General features: G+C 35.6%; 3 protein-coding genes across 4 annotated transcripts; 1 reads left to right on the top strand and 2 right to left on the bottom strand.

The window, feature by feature from the left end:
• Positions 1-7,760: 7,760 nt before the first annotated feature.
• Positions 7,761-10,021, top strand: LOC112803284 (subtilisin-like protease). The gene has a single exon (XM_025846789.2). The coding sequence runs from the start codon at positions 7,769-7,771 to the stop codon at positions 10,019-10,021; it is 2,253 nt and encodes a 750-aa protein (XP_025702574.1). The 5' UTR covers positions 7,761-7,768.
• A 905-nt stretch (positions 10,022-10,926) lies between these two features.
• Positions 10,927-13,425, bottom strand: LOC112804121 (subtilisin-like protease 3). Its single transcript, XM_025847529.3, has 2 exons — positions 11,805-13,425; positions 10,927-11,606 (listed from the first exon to the last, which is right to left on the bottom strand). The coding sequence occupies exons 1-2, from the start codon at positions 13,423-13,425 to the stop codon at positions 10,945-10,947; spliced, it is 2,283 nt and encodes a 760-aa protein (XP_025703314.1). The 3' UTR covers positions 10,927-10,944.
• Positions 13,426-13,978: 553 nt separating this feature from the next.
• Positions 13,979-17,776, bottom strand: LOC112800851 (uncharacterized). Of its 2 annotated transcripts, none has more exons than XM_025843260.2 (9): positions 17,456-17,776; positions 17,159-17,261; positions 16,361-16,518; positions 15,970-16,221; positions 15,805-15,881; positions 15,427-15,721; positions 14,581-14,637; positions 14,437-14,498; positions 13,979-14,353 (listed from the first exon to the last, which is right to left on the bottom strand). In XM_025843260.2, the coding sequence occupies exons 2-9, from the start codon at positions 17,247-17,249 to the stop codon at positions 14,299-14,301; spliced, it is 1,047 nt and encodes a 348-aa protein (XP_025699045.1). In that variant the 5' UTR covers positions 17,250-17,261; positions 17,456-17,776; the 3' UTR covers positions 13,979-14,298. The 2 variants fall into 2 exon arrangements, with proteins under 2 accessions (XP_025699045.1, XP_025699044.1); XM_025843259.3 differs by having other exon boundaries at positions 17,552-17,776.
• Positions 17,777-19,821: the final 2,045 nt, after the last annotated feature.

The raw sequence follows: 19,821 nt of genomic DNA, 5'->3' as shown, positions 1-19,821 counted from the left end.
TTCCTGTGTACATCCATTGATAAATGCATATAGCGCCTTTACTATGTTGGACATACAATTACACTTACGTTAACCGTACAAAACATTCAAAGGAAATAGGGGCATGCATCCAGTTTTGCAATTGCAAATGAACAATTCAAATATGCATATAATCTAACCACCTATAACTTCAATGTTGTAAATTATTTAAATTCCAACAAACACATTACCTTGTGCACCGCTCTAGTCTTGTGTTTCCTCTTTCGACTTTATTTTTTGGATGTTGATTCCTCACTCACTTTTGCCCTATCTCCAATGCAACCCTATTAGGGAAAGGTCAATTGTGCTTAGAAAGTAAAAAATCTAAATTCTCGCGGTGGAACATTATTCCTTGTTTAAAAAAATTACTCAATGGTTAAGTGGATTAGCATATAACAACGAATAAATCATCAGGGTTAGTACATCGGCAAGGACATTAGCGCCCTTCTTATCAAGTTCTGCAACAGTCCATGCAGTAACCCATGGCTCTGGTTCTCGACAGCGATCGAGTGGTCCATGCTGCAATCGCTGAAAGTATAACAGCTGGATGACAAGGTTACATTGAAAGGTTATGTGGTGCAACATAAAAGCAAGTAGGAAAAATAAGCAACTAAACTTTAAAAGATACCATCAGAGCGACAGCCACCAAAAGTTTCATGCTTCTTAGATTTGAATTTTCTACTGTTCTCCCCAACCACTTGAATGTCTTATTATGTGCCCAATTGAATCTGTTGGGGTCAGAGACATCGAGAATAGGAGGTATGTGCCATGGCAAAATGGTCTGTTGACTCGTGCGGCATAAGAACATCTTGAGGACCACCAAAATGAAGTACCTTCTAAAATTTGCCCGTTCTGCTTCAGTGTCCATGGGACAGGCATATACAAAGTCGTGCAACTGGGTGTTTTTTTTCTTAAACTATTCTTTGATGGCCAGATGCACATGATTCTTCTTGTTTAATTCGGGTATGGCAAAATCTAGAATTTTGGATTCAGCAAAATGTGTACAATAAATGTTACGCAAAAAAAAAGGAAACTAACCAAGCTATATATGACAAAAACTAAAAAGGAAACAGCAATAATGTTTTCCTAACTCAGAATTAACGTGGATGTTACTAACATCCACTATAAGAGTATTTGTGTCCACATCGTATGTCTTCGCTAGTTGTATTATCATTATACTCTGCTTCAATGCCCATTTTGGAATCCTCTTCACGAATCTGAACCCAATTGCATCGATCTCCGCTAGCTGCGCGACGACATTAATGTTTTCCAGGTGGGTGATCATCCCGTTGATAAAGCATGGAGAACAGCGCGTCTCTACTAATTTCTATCAACAAAAAAGAATACTAGTTATAAACAACTAGAATAAAGACTGCTTAACAACGAAACGCATATTATCTTTTTCCCCATCTGAATGGTACTCAGCAAATCAAACTCAGACCTGTAATAAACTAGTCAATCATCATTCTTGCCACTTACTACACTTTATCATTTGAATTGAATTAGAAACCTAACTAACCACCTCAAGAGCTCCACACACACGGCATCATGGCACTAAATTCATTTTCAAATAAGCAGAATAACCGACGTGGTGCAGTGTTAACAAAACCAACTATCAATCACACCAGAAACAAGTCAACCAATCAGAGAATCAACCACTAGACCAAACAGGCAAACAACTAGACACCAGGTGAAATAATCATCCGACTAAGTAAGCAAAATCCTGGTCGAACATTCGCAGTGTGAGTGTAGCATACAAACAATGTAAAGACGAGTATTACCAGCATACTACAATTTTACTTGTGATTAAAAATACAAACGAATAAGACCTACTGAATTCCAGAACCATAGACCCAAAATTTTTTCTGCCATTATAGTTAGTCTTCCATAGTATTCAGAACCTAAATAATATGTCACGAATTACTTCACCACAAAATTTCGTCTCAGATTTGTATCAAATTGTCTTACAAAAGCAAACATCCCTAATGGATATCATTTCACATTAAATCAAATGAAATACAAATATATAAACTAAAATATTGTAAATCAACTCAAACAAATTTCATACCTAAAATAAAATCAAAACATACCCTTTGACATTTTTTTGAAATATATTTTGAAAAAAAAAATATTTATTTTATCATGGATTAATATTAATTAATTTTTTATTAAGAATAATCATCTAATCTTAATATATCTTATTCAAATTAAAACATCCATGGTCAAGCAAGTAACAAAATAAACTAATAAATCATGTGTAGAAAATGTATATTACACTATTAAGTGTGATTAAAAATGTAACAAATAACTCCAACCCAATTCAAAAACTTTATATACATAAAGGTTTTGTAACATTAGAATTTAGCTCGCAGATTATTCCAAAAGTGAACATATCAAATAACTTAAACAATATTTATAAAAAATCAAACATACGCCACAGTAAAATTGAAATAGTTTTCACATGTGACACAAAAGTTGGTTACCTAACTGAAGCAAAAATTAGGTCCCAAGACTGAAACAAATTTTACATTCTCTTTAATAATTGCAATTATCCATTCACATAGTGAAGTACCATCCCTTTTAAATTGCATAAACAACTCATACTTCAAGAAAACAAAAGTAATCAAAACAACGTGCTTGAAACTAATTCGTGACTTCCAAATATCCGGGGACAGAACGTATCCGAATTCAGTCAATGAGTACAAGTAGCACAACGGTTCAAAAGAAACAATCAACTAAACAATTTCGTAAACATCTAATCGGTAAAAACAGATAGCCTTTCACTGACCTAAGAAGGCATCGAACAGGGAGATGGAACGCCAGCAAGACCGGGCCTTCAGCAGGGATGCGGGCGGCGCGGGAGACACGGATGGCCCTTGCGGCGACGAAGGACGCGGGCGGCGATGGGTGACGTCGCCGGTGCGGGGAACGTGGGCGGGGATGGGGTGTCTCCAACACGACGACGGCCGCTCGGTTGCTGCACGACGAAGGCTCCGTGGATGATGGCAACAGCGGAGAGGCTGGACGGATAGAACCTGTAAACGAGAAGGCCTTTGGTTTGGACGGCTGTTCACTTTGCCGGAGGAGCGCTGGCGTTGAGTGCCTCAGTAAATACACGTTCAATTTTGGGGGTAGGGAAAACGGTTTTAACTGCTAAGTCAAAAAGGGGGTAATTGATTAGGATTGGTAAAAATTGGGATGGTTAAAATTGGAATTTGGAGAAAAATTAAGTTGTCTTTTAGTTAAAATGGGAAAAGTATATGGAATCAAGAATAATTAATTTTAAATTTTTTAAATTTAAAATTTAAAATTAATTAGGTAAACTTGATTAAAAGTTTAAAACGTATAAAAGTCTTTCTTTTTTCTTTCATATTAATCTACCCACCTCCAACAATTACACACCGATCTCTCTCTCTCATTAATGCTGCTGGAAGCGTTCGCGACTTCCATGCTCTCCGTGACGCCCTCAACAAGCGTATCCAAGACAATTGTTTCAACACAAAGTCCACCTTCGACTTCGTCACCGACAAAATCTTCTCCTCTTCCCTCCTTAACCACCTCCTTCAAACCCTATTCACCCTCAACTGCAACGTCACTCGCAAGAACGCGTTCGAAGCAGTTAAAAGCTCACACCTTTTTCCTTATTCTCGGTGTTTGACTCCACTTGAAACAGACATGGCAGCTAATAAACTCTAAAGAATATCTAGATCTAATTCCAGTAGATTGACTGCACCAATTCCACTCGGTGCTGTTCATGAACAGAAGCGGAGCACTGCAAAAGATTGACCTGTGGTACGACTGGATCAATGGGCGCAACTTGAACATCATTCAAGAACATCTCGATGACGTCATCCTGTACAACGCCGAGTGGAACAACGGCACGTCGTTTCAGTTCAGTGTCCATCCAACTGCGCCGAAATGTGACGTGTTCCAGCTGGAGGTTGGAATCCTGAGGCTCAATTGGCTGAACGGTGCTAACTACTTGGACCAGGAGACGGTTGATTATTTTGTTTGCAATGTTTGGAAGAAAACTGATTTCATTGTTTATATGAGGATGTTGCTCTCTGCGTTTTGGGATATTAGGTGTCGTTTTGATCATTAAAGAGACTGTAAACTACACAATTACAGAATTATAAAAAAATATTTATTTAATATGAAAAAAACATCTTAATACTTAACAAAAGAAATATCCAATTATATTTTAGCAAAAATAATTAAATATTTATAAAATTTAAAAAAATATAAAAATTTTAAAGAAATAGAGACATTTACGTTTGCAATATAAAAAAATTCGAAAAATATATAAAAGAACATCTATTTAGTATAAAAAAGAAATATTTTAATATTTAGCAGAAAAAACATCTATATATATTAATTTGTAGAGATTTTGAATTTATTCAAAAATATTTGGCTAATTTTTGGCTAATATCTTTTTGATTCTCTAGCATTGCTCTAAAATAAATTATTTTCAAAATCCATTGTTCATGTTGGTTAGATAAATCATTGGTTAGATAGTGTTGCCCGTTTAATAAACATATCAATCGGTATAATGAGAAGTGAGAATAAACCAACATTAGTTAACATCATCTTATATCTTTTATGTATATTTCCATCCAAGCCTTGCAGAATGCAGGCCTTGGGTCACATTCTAGTTTTAAGATAACTTGTGCATTTAATTTCTTACCTATAATATCTAGAACTTAATTAGCGATGCCAATAATGACATATGGCAATGTCCCGGTGGTACCATATAAGTAACATCAAAAATATTAATATTATGTGTAAAGAAAATAATATATGTAAAAAAATCACATATTTTAATATATATTTTATAAACAACTAGTTTATAATACAAAAAGTCATAATGATCAATAATTTTAATTAAATTTAGTCATTATTTAATTAGTAGGCATTATTTTTTTTAAAGGTCTCACATGCGTATTATGAAGTTTTAATTTTATTACTCATTTTTTTTCAAATGCTCGTTATTTGTTGGTCTAAAATTTAAAAAATATTCTATTATACAGATAACGAAAAATTTAAACAATGTGAACAACAGACTAAAAAGTTAGCCCAATGAAATTAAAAAAAATTCTACTCAAATTATCCAATCAAAAAATTCTATTTAATTAAAAAAATTTAACTATTTATTATGCTCTAATTTACTAAAGCAAGCTTCTCCCCCAAATCCTCTACAGTTGCTGTTGTCGCTTGGTCACCAACCATCTCCATCATCGCTGCCGCGATCTTCTTTACTGTCGCTGGTTCATCAACAAAGATCCTCATCGACGTCGCTCTCCTCCAGACCAGAAACGAACGGCGCCGCCAAACTCCTCGTCGCCGTCGCTGCTTGGCTTGCCAGACACTGTCACCGACGTTGTTCATCCCTAGTAAAAATTACTATCCACTTAAGGATAAAAATAATCATTCGCATATATAGAAAATTGAACATCCACTATATTTTAATTATATATATATATATATATATGTGTGTGTAAAGAAAATAATATATGTAAAAAAAATCACATATTTTAATATATATTTTATATACAACTAATTTATAATACAAAAAGTCATAATGACCAATAATTTTAATCAAATTTAGTCATTATTCAGTTCATAGGTATAATTTTTTTTCAAATGTCTCATGTAATGCGTACTATGAAGTTTTAATTTTATTACTTATTCTTTTTCAAATGCTCGTTATTTGTTGGTCTAAAATTTAAAAAAAATACTCTACTATATAGACAACGAAAAATTTAAACAATGTGAACAACAGACTAAAAATTTGGCCCAATGAAGTTAAAAAAAAAACATTCTACCCAAGTTATCCAATTAAAAAATTTTATTTAATTCAAAAATTTTAACCATCTATTATGCTCTAATTTACTAAAGCAAGCTTCTCCCCCAAATCCTCTACAGTTGCTGCTATCTCTTGGTCACCAACCATCTCCATCATCGCCGCTGCGATCCTCCTCATTGTCGTTGGTTCATCAACAATGACCCTCACCGACGTCGCTCTCCTCCAGACTGGAAATGAACGGCGCCGTCGGACTCCTCGTCGCCTTCGCTGCTTGGTTTGCCAAACACTGTCATCGACGTCGCTCATCCCTAGTAAAAATTACTATCCACTTAAGGATAAAAATAATCATTTGCATACATAGGAATTGAACATCCACCATATTTTAATTATATATATATAACTAAACCCAATCCAATCAAATAACTATCTACATAAGAATTAAAATAACCATCCACATACCTACTAAAATGACCATCCTAAACTGGCCATTAAAGTAGCTTCACTAAAAGGTCGTGGTAAAAACGATGCAATGACTAACGCTGCTACTGCTCCTTCAACGGTTCGACAACTACCAACAGCGGCCACCGGTGAAAATAATGGTAGGTAGTTTCCTTCTGTGATGGTGAAAGATCGGTGCACCTCGACGGTCACGTGCCTCTTGAGCTATTGGAGGAGCAATGACAAAAAGTGTACGCGGTTTGAGAAGATCATTATTTTTGGGTGAGATGAGAGAAGAGAGATCCAAGTAAGAGTGTGTGGATGCGAGTACGTCAATGTTAAGCGGCAAAGTGAATAATGAAGTTAGGTCCATAGTTATCATAACCGAATCGGTAATCACCCGGTGAGATTACTGGGTCACCGGGACACTAGTTCAACCATTGAGTCACAGGTTGAACCGGTTGACTCGGTTATAATTAAATAATTATATAAAATTTAAATTTTTTTATAATAAAATTTTTTATACAAAATTAAGTTATTTTACTATTTTAATAATTTATTAATTAATTATATTAATAAAATATATGTTGAAAAAGAGTTAATATTAATAAATATTATATAATTATCAATAACAAAAAGATGGTATGATTATTAAAAATATTTTGTTTATTTTTTTAATTTAAAGAATATTTAACAATATTTAATATTTTTAATAATTATGTAAAATTAAAAAATAATTAATTTAAGTGAGTAAATATAAAATAAAAAATTAATTAAATTAAATATAAAATTACTCGTTAGAATAAAAGGACAAAAATATAAGGAGATTTTAAATTTTAAATGAGTAAAAGAATTAATAAGATATAGTTATTAATTAGGATATGTGCAATACGTTATAATATATTTATAAAATGCATTCATAATATACACAAATATGTTAGTCTGGTGGGTTACAAACTCTTTTATTTTTCAGGAGCGCCAGGTTCGACTGACGACCAGAATCTAATTTTAATAGTTAGTTTAACTTTTAATTTTTAAAATCATTGTTTAAGTTATTCAACATTTACGTTATTTACTTATACTTTTTCATAAAAAATTCTTCCTCCCTAATTGCTTTGCATTGTAGCTCCTTCTAAGCAAGGAGATCAACAAAATCTAGCGGGCATTACCATGCAAATGGCCTAATAATTTATTATTATTAAAAGTTTATCATACCTTAATTAACTACATCTTTTGTCACTTAGCTTGTGGTTTCACATGCGCAACGTCTGCACCTTGCAATTGGCACTACAAAACCTAATGATCAAACCGTCACAAGCCTGCTAATTGCACTTCTCAATTTGTTTCCAAGTAGTAACAAAGCTAATGGTCAATTAGCTAGCAACCGTTAATCACGAAGCAATTATGTTTACTTTTCAGCTGTACGCGACATTATTGTGTTATATATATACGTGCATGGTTTAGCATTCTTATTACACCAACCTTAATTGTCTCCATCAAATTCCAACCATGGAGAAAACCATCTTGCTCATTGCCCTCGTTTCCATGCTTACTTGCAACCCAACTTCAATGGCCGAAGAGTTCATAGAAGAAAACAAAGGCCACCAAAGTGAGTTACGAACCTACATTGTTCATGTCAGTAGGCCAGAAAGGAATAACAATGGCGTTTCTCTTCAATCAGAAGAGTTGCATGGCTGGTACCAAACACTTATGCCGCAAACCATTGCAACCTCCATTCAGGATCGTATGGTTTTCTCTTACCGCAACGTGGTCTCTGGTTTCGCCGTGAAGTTGACACCAGAAGAAGCCAAAGCTTTGGAAGAGAAAGAGGAAGTTGTTTCAGCAAGACCTGAAAGAACCCTCACTCTTCACACAACTCACACTCCATCTTTCTTGGGTTTGCGTCAGGGACAAGGGTTGTGGAAAGATTCCAACCTTGGAAGAGGCGTTATCATCGGAATTATAGACACCGGAATATTCCCCTACCATCCTTCCTTCAACGAAGAAGGGATGCCGCCTCCACCGACCAAGTGGAAAGGTCATTGCGAATTCACGGGACAAAGAACATGCAACAACAAGCTCGTTGGTGCAAGAAATCTTCTCAAGGAAGCCCTTGAAGAGCCTCCTTTTGAAAACTTCTTCCATGGAACACATACAGCTGCAGAGGCGGCCGGAGCATTTGTGGAAGACGCCGGTGTTTTTGGCAATGCCAAGGGAACTGCAGCTGGGATGGCACCCGGTGCACACGTGGCAATGTACAAAGTATGCAACGACAAAGTCGGGTGCACAGAAAGTGCCATTCTAGCTGCAATGGACATTGCCATTGAAGACGGCGTAGATGTTCTCTCTCTGTCTCTTGGTTTAGGCTCTCTTCCGTTCTTCGACGACCCAATTGCGATCGGCGCCTTTTCAGCCATCCAAAGCGGGATTTTCGTCAGTTGCTCGGCCGCTAACAGTGGTCCTGAATACGGCACTTTGTCAAATGAAGCTCCATGGATTCTCACCGTTGGTGCAAGCACCATTGATAGAAAAATAGCAGCACTAGCAAAGCTTGGAAACGGTGCAAAATATCAAGGAGAAACTTTGTTCCAGCCCAGTAACTTTTCGTCAGAGCTATTGCCACTTGTGTATCCTGGTTTAAATGGAAACAATGAATCTGCTTTCTGCACACCCGGATCCTTAGACAACTTTGATGTCAAAGGAAAGGTTGTGGTTTGTGATTTAGGTAAGATTTCAAGTGTTCTCAAAGGACAAGAAGTTCTGAGAGCCGGTGGTGCCGCCGTGATTCTGACCAGCCCAGAAATCGTTGGCTACAGCACCCCCACCAGCGCTTACCCTCTCCCTGCAGTGCAAGTAGGCTTTGGCGCAAGTTTCGCCATCAAATCTTACATAAACTCATCAAGCACAGCACAAGCAACGATCTTGTTTGAAGGAACAATAATTGGTGATTCACTTGCACCAGAAGTTGTTTTCTTCTCTTCAAGGGGTCCAAGCCAAGAAAGTCCTGGAATCTTGAAACCAGACATAATTGGACCCGGGGTGAATATTCTAGCAGCATGGGGTGTCTCTGTAGACAACAAAGTACCATCGTACAATGTTGTCTCCGGCACTTCAATGTCATGCCCTCACCTCAGCGGCATTGCGGCTTTACTCAAAAGCGCGCATCCTGATTGGTCTCCGGCAGCTATTAAATCAGCTATCATGACGACTGCGGATACAAAGAACCTCGGAGGCCTACCCATTGTGGATCAAAGGCATTTGAAGGCTGACATTTTTGCAACGGGTGCAGGACATGTTAACCCTAATAGAGCAAATGATCCTGGTCTTGTTTATGATATCCACCCTGATGATTACATTCCTTATCTCTGTGGATTGAGTTACACGGACAGAGAGATTGGAATTCTTGTTCAAAGGAAAGTGGTGTGTGCCAATGTTAAGGTCATAGCAGAAGCACAACTCAACTACCCTTCATTTTCTATTATATTGGGGTCTACTTCACAATACTACACTAGAACGTTGACCAATGTTGGACCAGCAAATTCAACCTATAGTGTGGATATTGATGTGCCTTTTGGTTTGGGTGTGAGCGTAAACCCTTCTCAGATAACGTTCAGTGAGTGGAATCAGAAGGTTACATATTCGGTGGAGTTTATTTCACAAGTGAGAGAAAATAGAGGAAACCATAGCTTTGCTCAAGGTGCTCTCACATGGATATCTCAGAAACACACTGTTAGGACCCCCATTTCTGTTATTTTCAAGTGATTACATTTATACATGGAGTTACCAGAGGGTGATGCTCGAAAAATAAAGGGAATGTAGTGTCTGCACAAGTTTCAAAGGTTAATGCTCTTGCGCGCGGAATGCCTGTTATGCAACTTCGTTTGCAACTAATTACTTCTTATTTCTTTTTATTTTTTAAATGGAATTGATTTATTTCACAATAGCTTTTGGACCTTTCAATTCAAATAGTTCAAATGTTATTGTCTCATTCTTCAACTTGACCATGTTTTTACTTTCATTAATATTATGTATCATAAAACACTTCATGAAAATGTGTTAATAAAAATCTTTAAGAAGTAAGAGTAATTATCAATAGGAGAGAATTTTGGTGATGTTTTTCACTAAGAAATACAATAGAAATATAAAACAGGTGATGTTTTTACTTAACCAAAATTTAAATGAGATGTTATATTAATGACTGTACCCTCCACTCAAACTACTTAAATTTCTAATAATAATAATAAACCAAATAAACTTGGTACCAAATGAATCTTAATTCTCAAATCTCAATACATCAATAAGCTACATTGTGTGGAGCGCCTATGTTGAAGCTCAAAATAAGCTCAATTCCCCACTTTTAAATCTCCATAAGCTTCCTGTAAGGCATCAATCAAGACTTCTAAAATCAATCAAGTTATCATTGTTGATAAGCAAAACTCTCCTATTCAGAAATACATCCATTAAACACCCAAAATTGAATGTTAAGATTGCCAAGCTTAATTAAATGCAAGCCAGCATTAATACTGAGATTAACATTAGAAACTGGCATAAATCAGTGTTGCAATTACATGCATGGAGACTCCTAGTCCTAGTAAAAATCTTTATTCATTTACTCTATACAATACTAATATATATGACACTAAAAAGAGTAACAAGAACTTTGAAATGCCGTATGCTTCAAATTTTCAATTGAAGATGACAGATATAGGGATGCTAACTGAGTACTCTCCAGACAGAGACACCCACTTAATAGAGCCCTGAACAAAAGTGTTATTCCCTCTGAGACTTTCATCTTCAGGGATGAACTCAACCAGATATGTAAGCTTCTCTTTCACCTCTTGGAATGTTAACGTGGCAGGGCTTATGCTCATTTCAACAGCCAAAGGCACTTCAACTTCCACAACATAAGTCGAATTTGCAGGCCCAACATTTGTCACTGTCCTTGTGTAGGACTGTGAAGTATTCCCCATTTCAATAGAGAATGAGGGATAGTTGAGTTGTGTTTCCGGGATGATTTTTACCTCAGAGCATCTCACTTTTTGTTGCAAGATAGTACCAACTTGTTTGTCTGTGTAACCCAAACCACATAGATAAGGAATGTAATCGTTTGGTTCAATATCATAGATGAGTCCTGGATCATTTGCTTGGAGAGGGTTGACATGTCCAGAGCCAGTTGCAAATACATCAGCTGGTTCAAGCCATTGGTCCAATATAGGTTCACCTTCAAGGTTTGCTCTGTGAGCAGTGGTCATTATTGCTGATTTTATGGCAGCTGGGGACCAGTCTGGGTGAGAGTTCTTCAACAAAGCAGCAATGCCACTGAGATGAGGGCAAGACATTGAAGTACCTGAAACAAGTTAAATGTTATTCATACAACAATGTTAATACAGCAATATTTGTTTCCTCCTTCAAACAAGTATATGTCTCTTAATGTCTTTGTAGTACTCTGTACTAATTTGCGCGTATCAATTCACAATTAATCTGAACTTATTGCGTGCCATGTAACTATGACAGGCCTATAAAAATGTTATATGGTAAACTGTACCTGAAATCATGTTCATTGGTGGAAAAGCGTGGTCCAAAGAAACAGGCCATGCAGCAAGAATGTTCAATCCTGGTCCAATTATGTCTGGTTTCAGAATCCCTGGACTTACATTGTTTGGACCTCTGGAGGAAAAGGAAGCAACAACTGGGGCAAATGGATCTCCGATGATAGTTCCTCTAAACAAGACTGTTGCTGTTGGTGCTGAGGTTGAATTTATATATTCCTTGATTTCTAATCCAGCTTGGTAACTCACATGTGCTGCAGGAAGAACATGAGGGTCAGCAAGGGTAGTATAACCTCTAATCTCACTGTTCATGAGGATCATGGCAGCACCACCAGCGTTCTTAACTTCTTGTCCCTTGTCTATTCTTGCAATATCTCCACCTATCTCACACAACACTACCTTACCCTGAACATCCACACTCTCCAATGATCCTGGAGCACAGAATGCACAAGATTCATTTCCATTTTCTCCTGCATACACAAGTGGCAATAGGGTTGGTGCAAAGTCCTTGGGTTGGAATGCTGATTCCCCATGAAATTCTTTTCCATTGCCAAGTTTGGCTGATGCACTTATTTTTCTGTCAATGGAGCTAGCACCAACAGTGAGAATCCATGGAGCCTCATTGGACAATGTACTATAGCCAGGACCTTCATTCCCAGCTGAACAACTAACAAAAATGCCATTGCGAATGGCTGCAAAGGCGCCCAATGCAATTGGATCTTCAAAGAATTCAAAAGGGGGTCCTCCAAGAGAGAGGGAAAGTATGTCCACGCCATCTTCAATGGCAGCGTCCATACCAGCTATGATTGCACTTTCATAGCAACCATCAAGTTGGCAAACTTTGTAAATTGCTAAATGGGCAAAGGGTGCCATGCCAGCAGCTGTACCGTTAGCGTTGCCAAAGATACTTGCACCCTGCACAAACCTCCCTGCGGCCGTGCTGGCCGTGTGAGTGCCGTGGCCAACATCATCGAAAGGAAGATCCCTGCTTGAGTTTTTGACAAAGCTTCTTGCCCCAATGAGCTTGTTGTTACAAGTCCTCTGCTTTGTAAACTCGCAATGGCCCTTCCATTTTGCCGGTGGAGAAGGCATTCCTTCACCAGAAAATGATGGATGTGAAGGGTTTATTCCTGTGTCCAACACTCCAACTATGATGCCTTTGCCATAGTTGGAGCCTCTCCACAATGGGAATCCAGTTTGCAATCCCATGAAGCCTGGACTATGAGTTGTGTGTAAAGAAAGGATCCTTTCGGCTCGAATCGACACAACCTCCTCCCTCCCTTGCATGCTTTTTGCTTCTTCTGCTGTCAGTTTCGCAGCAAATCCAGACACCACGTTTCGGTATGAGAAAACAAGGCGCTGCTGGTTCTGAGTCTTGGCACTCTCTGGTAGAAGTGAGTTGTACCATCCATGCAAGTCGTCATATTCAAGAGAATCCTCACCCTGAGGCTTTTGGACGTAAACAATGTAAGTAGTCAATAGATTGCTTTCATTTTCAACTACCATTTCCATAGCTTCTTGTGCTGAAGTTGCACAGAAAGTTAGAATGAATACAAAAGCAAGAAGCAATGTAAGTTCCATGCTGTTGGACGGTTTTCCATGCTTGGCTTCAGTCATGTTTGCACTTTTGATCAAGTAGCAAAGGTGCTAGTTTCTTAGATTGCCATCAACTAGCACCTCGTGTGTTTATAGAATGTAGTGTGGAGTGAAGACAAATATGGGATATGGATGTTAACGATGCCATAGCTTTCATCTTAGGGAATGTTTGAAGATTGAACGCCGTTCTTGACGGGAAGTACAACCAGCAAGAGCTAGCTGTAAGCTATTATCAATGTAAGACATTTGAAAATAGATTTCAGCCTTAGTCCTCATCGCCAATGATCTAGGTATTGCAGATAATAATAATAACAATAATATAAAATGTTGATTTAACATTTAAGTCCTTTAACATCTTTTCTAGCCATTTCGAGTATCGAAAGCAACTAACAGAAAGTATCAATCACATTTATATGTAATCCAGTGATCTCAAGATCTACTATAACAGAAAATATAAAAAACCAGAGCATGAGGTTTGTATTCTAAAATCTCATAACATGTTTGAATTTTCAACATCGCCTGAATCCCAAAAATCTCATAGCACGTTTAAAGCATTTGAGTTTCTTACACTCACTAAACCAAAATAAGCATTTTTTTTATAGACAATTATCCAGAAATTATTCAGATTAGAAAAGTACATAACTACATACATAGAGTGAAAGTTATTGCCAATCTAATTCTACATTCTGTACAAATAGCTCAACAGGACTCAATTAAGCCCTGTGAGTTACTCACTTAATAAGAGGTACAATACTACATCTTAATTCTAGATAAATTACAATTAAATTTTGTTTCACGAGTTCTTATGGAATAGGGCCACCCTAAGATTGACAACTCCACAAGTCCAGGATGCAAAACGTCTCCATGTTGGAGCAGTTATATCCAAGGCAGAGATTACTGATTGCTCCTTTGAGAGCTGGTCCTGTCTCTATCAAACTCGTCCAAATTGCTGGAAAAAAAAACCCACTAAGGAATCACATAATTGACTTTCGGTTTGAAAAAAACAATTGGTATGAGATGAAACCTTTTTACCTATAATCACCATGCGAATTACTTCTCAATGATTCCGTCTGTTTGAAAGATGGTTGAGCAGCCTGTAAGAACTTAGATGGTTAGTTATGGATTCATGTGATAGAGACATGAAAATAGTGAAATAATAATTATCTGCATACTGACACTGAGGCACAATCGTTTCCTGCATCTGCTATGGATCTCCAAGTATTCTTCATAGGACTGTGTTAAAAATACATAAATCAGGAGACAATCTGAATCATAATAATTTATTTCATTCTAATATATGGATTAGGGGGCTGCATTGTTGATGCATGCAAACACCTAGAAACTTGAGGAGAGGGGGAGACAACATGCAGGAAATGACAATTCCTCTACACATCTGTTGACAAAAGAGACTGGGGAGGTATATGGATTAGGGGCTATATTTTTAACAAGAGTCTCTTCCAAGTTAACGCCACATGAGCCATAATATTCCTGTTATTTCATAAATAATAGCAAAAAAGAATCTTCAATCCTTGTATTGGAGCTCATTAATGATTAATTGAGTATCCATTATAGCAACTCTGCTAGCATGACTAAGATGTATATAATTAGATCATTTATTTACCATAGTTACATCATTCATTGTATATCTTTACTCTAGTTATTACAGCTGTACAATTAGTTAGAATAACAATTTTGTTAGTCACTTGTAAATAAGATCATTCTTTGTATAGTACAGGGAGTGATTTTGCCACACTAACGGAAAACCTTCAGCTCTATCTTCCATATTCTCTCCTCTCCTTATTCTTCTTTCTTCTCTTTCACCATTTTTCTTTCTTCCTTTGCACAGCCTCACCAGCTCACTGGCTCAGATGCCAAGTTTCAACACATTGTGGTTTTCACTTTCTCGAATTGTAAAATTCATAGCAATTCATCATATTCTTAAGGACAACCAAAACAACAACTTGCAAGTAAAAAAAGACAAACAAAACAATTGACATGATAAAGGAGGAAAATTTCACATACCATGTCAAGAAAATCATCTTCTGTTAAGGAACTAAAACGAGCATGTTTAGTCCCTGACACTTTTGATGACACAGTGGTGGTAGGCAATCTTTTGGTGATTGTTGTCCCACTGAATCTATTGCTTGCTGAATGAAATTGACTTAACTCAGCTTGATTTTGGTAAAGCATGGAAGAGTATGGCAGGGACATTGACCATGATAAATGGAGTGGATGGAAGTTATAGTCTTCACCTCCCGCAAAACCCCCTGATGTCTTTGAATGATGCCCTTTCCAATATAAATCATCTGTGGATGAACTGCAAATTCATAAACCAGTAAGTAGAAGCCTTCTTCTAGTGTAGTTAACAGCACATTATCTTTCACCTCTAACAAGCCGTACCTCGTCAGCAGGCCATCCACCTCGTTTTTACCGTCAAGGAGTTCACAAAGAGCAAGACCAATATCTGGTGATAACTCCTGCAAAGGGTACTTGATGAGAGACTCATAAAGTCATGCAATATGAGCACAATTTTGCAAGATCCAAGATAGAATAATAATAACCAACCTGGCAATCTCTACTAATTTTGACAGGTTTGTAGTCATTCAAGGGATTCTTCAAATGAAGAGTCTTATGAAAGGGAAGGTCATTTAAACGCAGCCATTTGACATTAAAACTGCGACCCCAAGGATTACCCTTACCACTACCCTCATTCCAAACATTATCTCTCCTCCACCCAATGGAGGAAGTCATTTGTGCATATCCTTGGAAGCAGCCACTCATGTTGACACTAAATATAAGGATTACACTATCTGAATTCTGCAAAAGCATGCAAAGAATCATCAAGAGAATTCAATTTAACTTATAGTGATTTCTTATTATATTATTTGCTGCACTAATGCCAATAAGAAGTTACTTTTAATAAATAAACTTGAGCCAAGACAAGCAGGGATCTTACATGAAAAGCTTCTTCCAAAATGGGTTCGTTCATGACTTGAGTAGCCCAAATTCCTTTCTCAACTGATAAACGGATGTTTTGATGATTTAAACTCTTAATGATAAAATATTTTGTATTATATATGCTTTCCACTCCAGTTCCAGTTGTCATACTCATACCTATTTGACAATGAGAAAGTCCAGCTTTACCACCCTAATTATATTAATGTATTCAATACACTAACTTGAGTTCTCTAATAAAAGATTTACAGACAAATCACAAATCAGAAGCAAAAAGAAATTACTGCCATAATGAAAAGAAACAAAGATCATAGGAAAACTGCATAAATGCTCATGCTTGTATGCATATATTAGAGGGTACGAAACTGTATTTATGATTTTTTTTTTTTTTTTTAGTCTCTAATATCATTCTTAGTATTGAAGTCAGTGATTCTAGAACACACTTAGTGTCAAGTTTGGTAGCTATTTGCTTTCACTAATAAGAAAGTCTAAGGAGTCAGCACTTTTATTAAAATCTAGCCAGCACTTAACCAGCAAAAAAAAAAAAGTAATAGCTAATTGATAGCTACAAATTACAAAACCTGCTGCCCCCTAACACTACTCTTGAGTCTTGACTAAAAAGTTGTAACTTTATCCTTTTTTGGGTCCATCATTTTGTCCTATATAGACTGTCTGTAATCTTAAATACATAATTTAATCCCCTTCATTCAATCCCTTAAAGATAATCCAAACAACATATAACATAAAGGCTATTTAATTTAGAAGATATGTAGGTGAGAATAGAACATATGTCAACTACCTGGGTCATCTGAATTTCCAATGTCATGCTTCCATTCAGTGAGCGAAGAATCAACTACGGATGCATTTTCCTTTGCACTATCAGAAGACATATCCTAATTGACCTGTCATGAAAGTGTGAATGTTTAATTAGACCAAACACTAAAAAGGGGAGAGAAGAACTGAGAAGGGATACAAACAACTATGCTGAAAACATAGATTGCTACACCATTCTACACAAACAGCTATATCTCTAAAACATAAAGGAACTGAGCAACTTGGTTTCAAAAAGTAAGGCCGGTAAAGTAAAATACGGTACCAATTATAAAAATTGAAGCAAAGATGAAGAGGCTATCAATGTTGTTATCGAGAAATTGTAGATGAGGTTGGAAGAGAGAGAAAGAGAGAGGCTCACAATAAGGGAAAAGGAAGGAAGTGGGATTGGGAGGTGGGAACCCTAGCTGTGCTGTGGCGTTATCAGCTCCGGATTCTGCTTCTTCTTCTTCTTCCACCTTCGGCTGCGGCTAATGGCTAATAACAAGTGACAAGTGACAAGTGAAGTGAAGTTTTGTGTTTTGCTGCTGCTACTCACGCCTTTCTCTCACCCAAGCTATTTCATTCATAAAATCTTAGCTTCTTTGCATTTTTCTATTTTTTTATTATTATTATTAGATAATTCTATCTGATCCTCTCTAAAATAATATGTAATTTATCCTTTTTAATATATTAATTTTTTATTAGTTGATATTTTAATTTATTATACTAATAATTAAAAATTTATCCATCTCTCAAGAGTTTCACTCCATTTTAACATCATTTTACAGTAATGAATTCTTATTGTTACAAAAATTAGAGTTTATATTTACTGTTATAAAGTTATCAAATTAAAAGGAGATATACTTTTAAATATGATATTGTACCAAATATTATTATAATAACAATTTTTTTTACATATGAAGGATGAATTATTTCTTTTCTTAAGAATGATCTTTCTTTTTTTATTTGGCCACTATTTTTTTTATCAAATTGAAACATTGAAAAACCTCTAAAACTGTACCTAAATATCTTCATGCTGAGATGGATTTTCTATGCTTTAATTTGTTCTAGCTATAGAGCCTAATTAATTGTCAATTAGAACCACTATTTAAGTTAATAAATTTGTAATAATTTTTCAATAATTTCTTTCATCAATATTATTCCAACATTTTTTTTTCTTCAGCGAAAAAAATTTACAGAAGAGTTTCTTTATTAATATTTTAAAAAATATATCATGATCTATTTTAAATAATAACTTAATCATAAATAGTCTTTATTATAGTTAAAATATTAATTTTAGTTAAATTTAAGTAATTTAAATTACTAATATAATTAGTAATTAAATTAAAGAGAAAAAGATAAATAGATTCCTGACTTTTCAAACTTTTGACAAATACATCCCTAACAAAATTTAAATACAAAAAAGCTCCTGACTTTAACAAACGGATTAGTCCTTCCGTCTATTTGCCTCTCATACACCTAACGGAACTAGCTGACGTGACTGAAACGGTGTCCAAGTATCCGTTACGGTGCCACGTTGGAAGGGAAAAAAAGTTCGAAGGACAAATAAGTCCTTGACGTCATTTTACAAATAAAGTTCGAAGGACAAATAGGTCCTTTGCGAATTTTTTTTTTCAAAATTAATAAACTCATTTCCTAAATTCTCTCATCTACCTCTCTCCATTTTTATATTTCTCTCTACTATTTTTACTCTATATATAATTATATTTTATATTAATAATTTGACAAATCAAAATATGTCATTCGATATTTTTTTACAATTAAAATATTTTAAATGTAAAATTATACACATTAAATTATTTTAAATTTTAGATAACGAATGTTAAAATTAATTACTAATAAAAAATTAGACTTTTTCATATAAAAATAATAACTAAAAATCTTATTATTTAATTTTTTATCTGCAGATATCTTGATCTTCTTAGTCAGAAACTTTTGTCAACTTACGACTTTTTTGTAAAAGTAGTTTAATTTTATAAATCTTTTGTGTCATGCATAATTTATACTATTAGAACAAAGTGAACTATAATTTAAAAAAAAAAATATTCTCGTAATGTTATTATGCATAAAAATACTAGTTCTAATATAATACACAAATGCACTAATGCTAACTTAATACATGAATGATGCACAAATGAACTAATGCTAACTTGATGCATAAATGAACTGATGCTAACTAATGCCACTGGTATGATGAAAACTGAACTAATGCAATTTAACAAATTCTAATATAATACACAAATGCACTAAAACTAAACTAATGCAATTTAAGAGAAAGAGTAGAAACATAACAAGCCCAATTTCTACAATTTTAATACAAATAATTTAAATTGTAGAATAAAACAAGTTAACTAGATTTCAAAATACAAGCATAATTTTATCAGAAATTATTTTTAATATGGAAAGAAAATTGGTGTTTTAGTTGAATATTGACATTTGAAGTGTATTACAGTATTGTGGAAATTATTCAACACGCCTCCACGTGTTGGTTAAGATGCTGCCACGTGTTCAACACGCCCCCCACGTGTTGGTCATAATGATGCCACGTGTTCACCACGCCCCCACGTGTTGCACCACGTCCCCCACGTGTTGACTTCCCACAAAAAAAAATCCACCCATCTATAATTA

The sequence above is a fragment of the Arachis hypogaea genome, chromosome 5, assembly GCF_003086295.3.
Source record: "Arachis hypogaea cultivar Tifrunner chromosome 5, arahy.Tifrunner.gnm2.J5K5, whole genome shotgun sequence".
NCBI classification, from domain to species: Eukaryota; Viridiplantae; Streptophyta; class Magnoliopsida; order Fabales; family Fabaceae; genus Arachis; species Arachis hypogaea.
Note: the sequence above shows the minus strand (reverse complement) of the source record. Positions and strands in the feature narration are given on the sequence as shown.